The sequence below is a fragment of the Triticum dicoccoides genome, chromosome 4B (assembly GCF_002162155.2).
Source record: "Triticum dicoccoides isolate Atlit2015 ecotype Zavitan chromosome 4B, WEW_v2.0, whole genome shotgun sequence".
Lineage (NCBI taxonomy): Eukaryota > Viridiplantae > Streptophyta > Magnoliopsida > Poales > Poaceae > Triticum > Triticum dicoccoides.
The window spans coordinates 564,455,377-564,456,753 of record NC_041387.1 but is presented as its reverse complement, the minus strand read 5'-3'; the positions used below and the strand labels follow the sequence as shown (position 1 = coordinate 564,456,753).

Here is a 1,377-nt window from a genome sequence, read left to right as displayed (position 1 = left end):
GGGGGAGGCGTCTCCACCCGCGGCTGCTGGTGGGGCGGCGGGCGGGTGGCGGCCGCCGGGGACGCGGGGTTGCGGGCTTGCGGGGCGGGGGCGGGGGCGGGGCCGGTAGGAGCGGGGTGCCGCCTGGCGTTGGAGGAACGGGTGGGGGTCGGGGTGCGGCGGGAGGTGGACGCGGCCTTGTCTCCGGCGGGGCCGGGGGCGGCGCCCGCCGGCGGAGGGGCCCAGCGGGACTTGCGCGGCGCCATGCCGGCGGGGGGCTTGGCGGAGGTGGAGGCGGAGGGCTTGGAGAGGGGAGGGTTAGGTTTCTTCATCGCTCGCTAGGGATCGCGGCGGAATTTGGAATTGGGGGGATGGGATTCGATTCGGGGCGTCGGAGAAGAAAGTGTTCTCTTTTTATTTTCCCTTTCTCTACAGTTTCAGTCCGAGGGAAACAAGGGAAATTAACTCTTTTTTTAGGGGTTCATGGAAAATTAGCTTGCCTGCAAAATGCAAGGCACGCGCTGAGGGCCGGCCGGCCGGCCCAAATTTAGACCGGTAGCGGCGCGTACGTTCGATACATCCTTTTCTTTTCTTTCAGGACAACTTCCGCTCTACTATCTCCATCCTGGGTTATTGGTCATTTTTGTATTTTATGCTAAAATTTAATCATAGATTTAACTGAAAAATATTAATACATGCCATTAAAAATTATATCGTCGGATTCATAATTGAAAATACTCCCTCTGTACCGAAATACATGTCGCTGGAGTAGCTAGTAGTTTTTAATAATACTATATTTTTGATATGCACTAACATTTTGTTAATTAAATTCATAGTCAAAATTTAACATAAAATACTAAGGGGATCAATAAATCAAGATGGAGGTAGTACTTCGTTAAGGTAGTACAAAGAACATCGAGGTGACAGAGGCAATAAAGAATGGAGGTCGGTCTATCGGCAACGGTTTTTGTGATATATATCACCTAGCATGTGATTTTTCACATATTGTTTTTTAGCATGCTCCTTGAAAGACTAATCGTGTTGCACATGATTTAGCCAAACTAGCTAGAAGTAAGGTGCGTGCATGATGGATGAAAGATCCGGCCGTAGAGATAGTTGACACTCTTGTAAATGATAATATGGTGGTCACCTTGTAATAATGAGTACTTTGATGTCAAAAAAAAGTAGTGCAAAGAGTACCAGAAGTAAAAATTGCATCTAGGTTCATAGACCACCTACCAATGGCTACTAACATTAGAGCGAGTCGAAGGCGCGCCGTTGTCTAAACCCCTCCCTCATCAGAGTCAGGCAAACCTTATTGTACTATACAGTCGGAAAATCGTCGTGCTAAAGCCCATAGGACCAGCGCACCAGAACGGCAACCACCGCCGATGAAGG

The 1,377-nt window shown here is 49.8% G+C and overlaps 1 protein-coding gene across 1 annotated transcript in view; it reads right to left on the bottom strand.

Annotated features, from left to right (window-relative positions):
- LOC119291473 (fibrous sheath CABYR-binding protein-like) overlaps positions 1–361 on the bottom strand; it is an 8,656-nt gene extending 8,295 nt beyond the window's left edge. Inside the window, exon 1 of the mRNA XM_037570232.1 lies at positions 1–361. Coding sequence (XP_037426129.1) covers positions 1–311 — 311 coding nt within the window. The 5' untranslated portion in view covers positions 312–361.
- Positions 362–1,377: the final 1,016 nt, after the last annotated feature.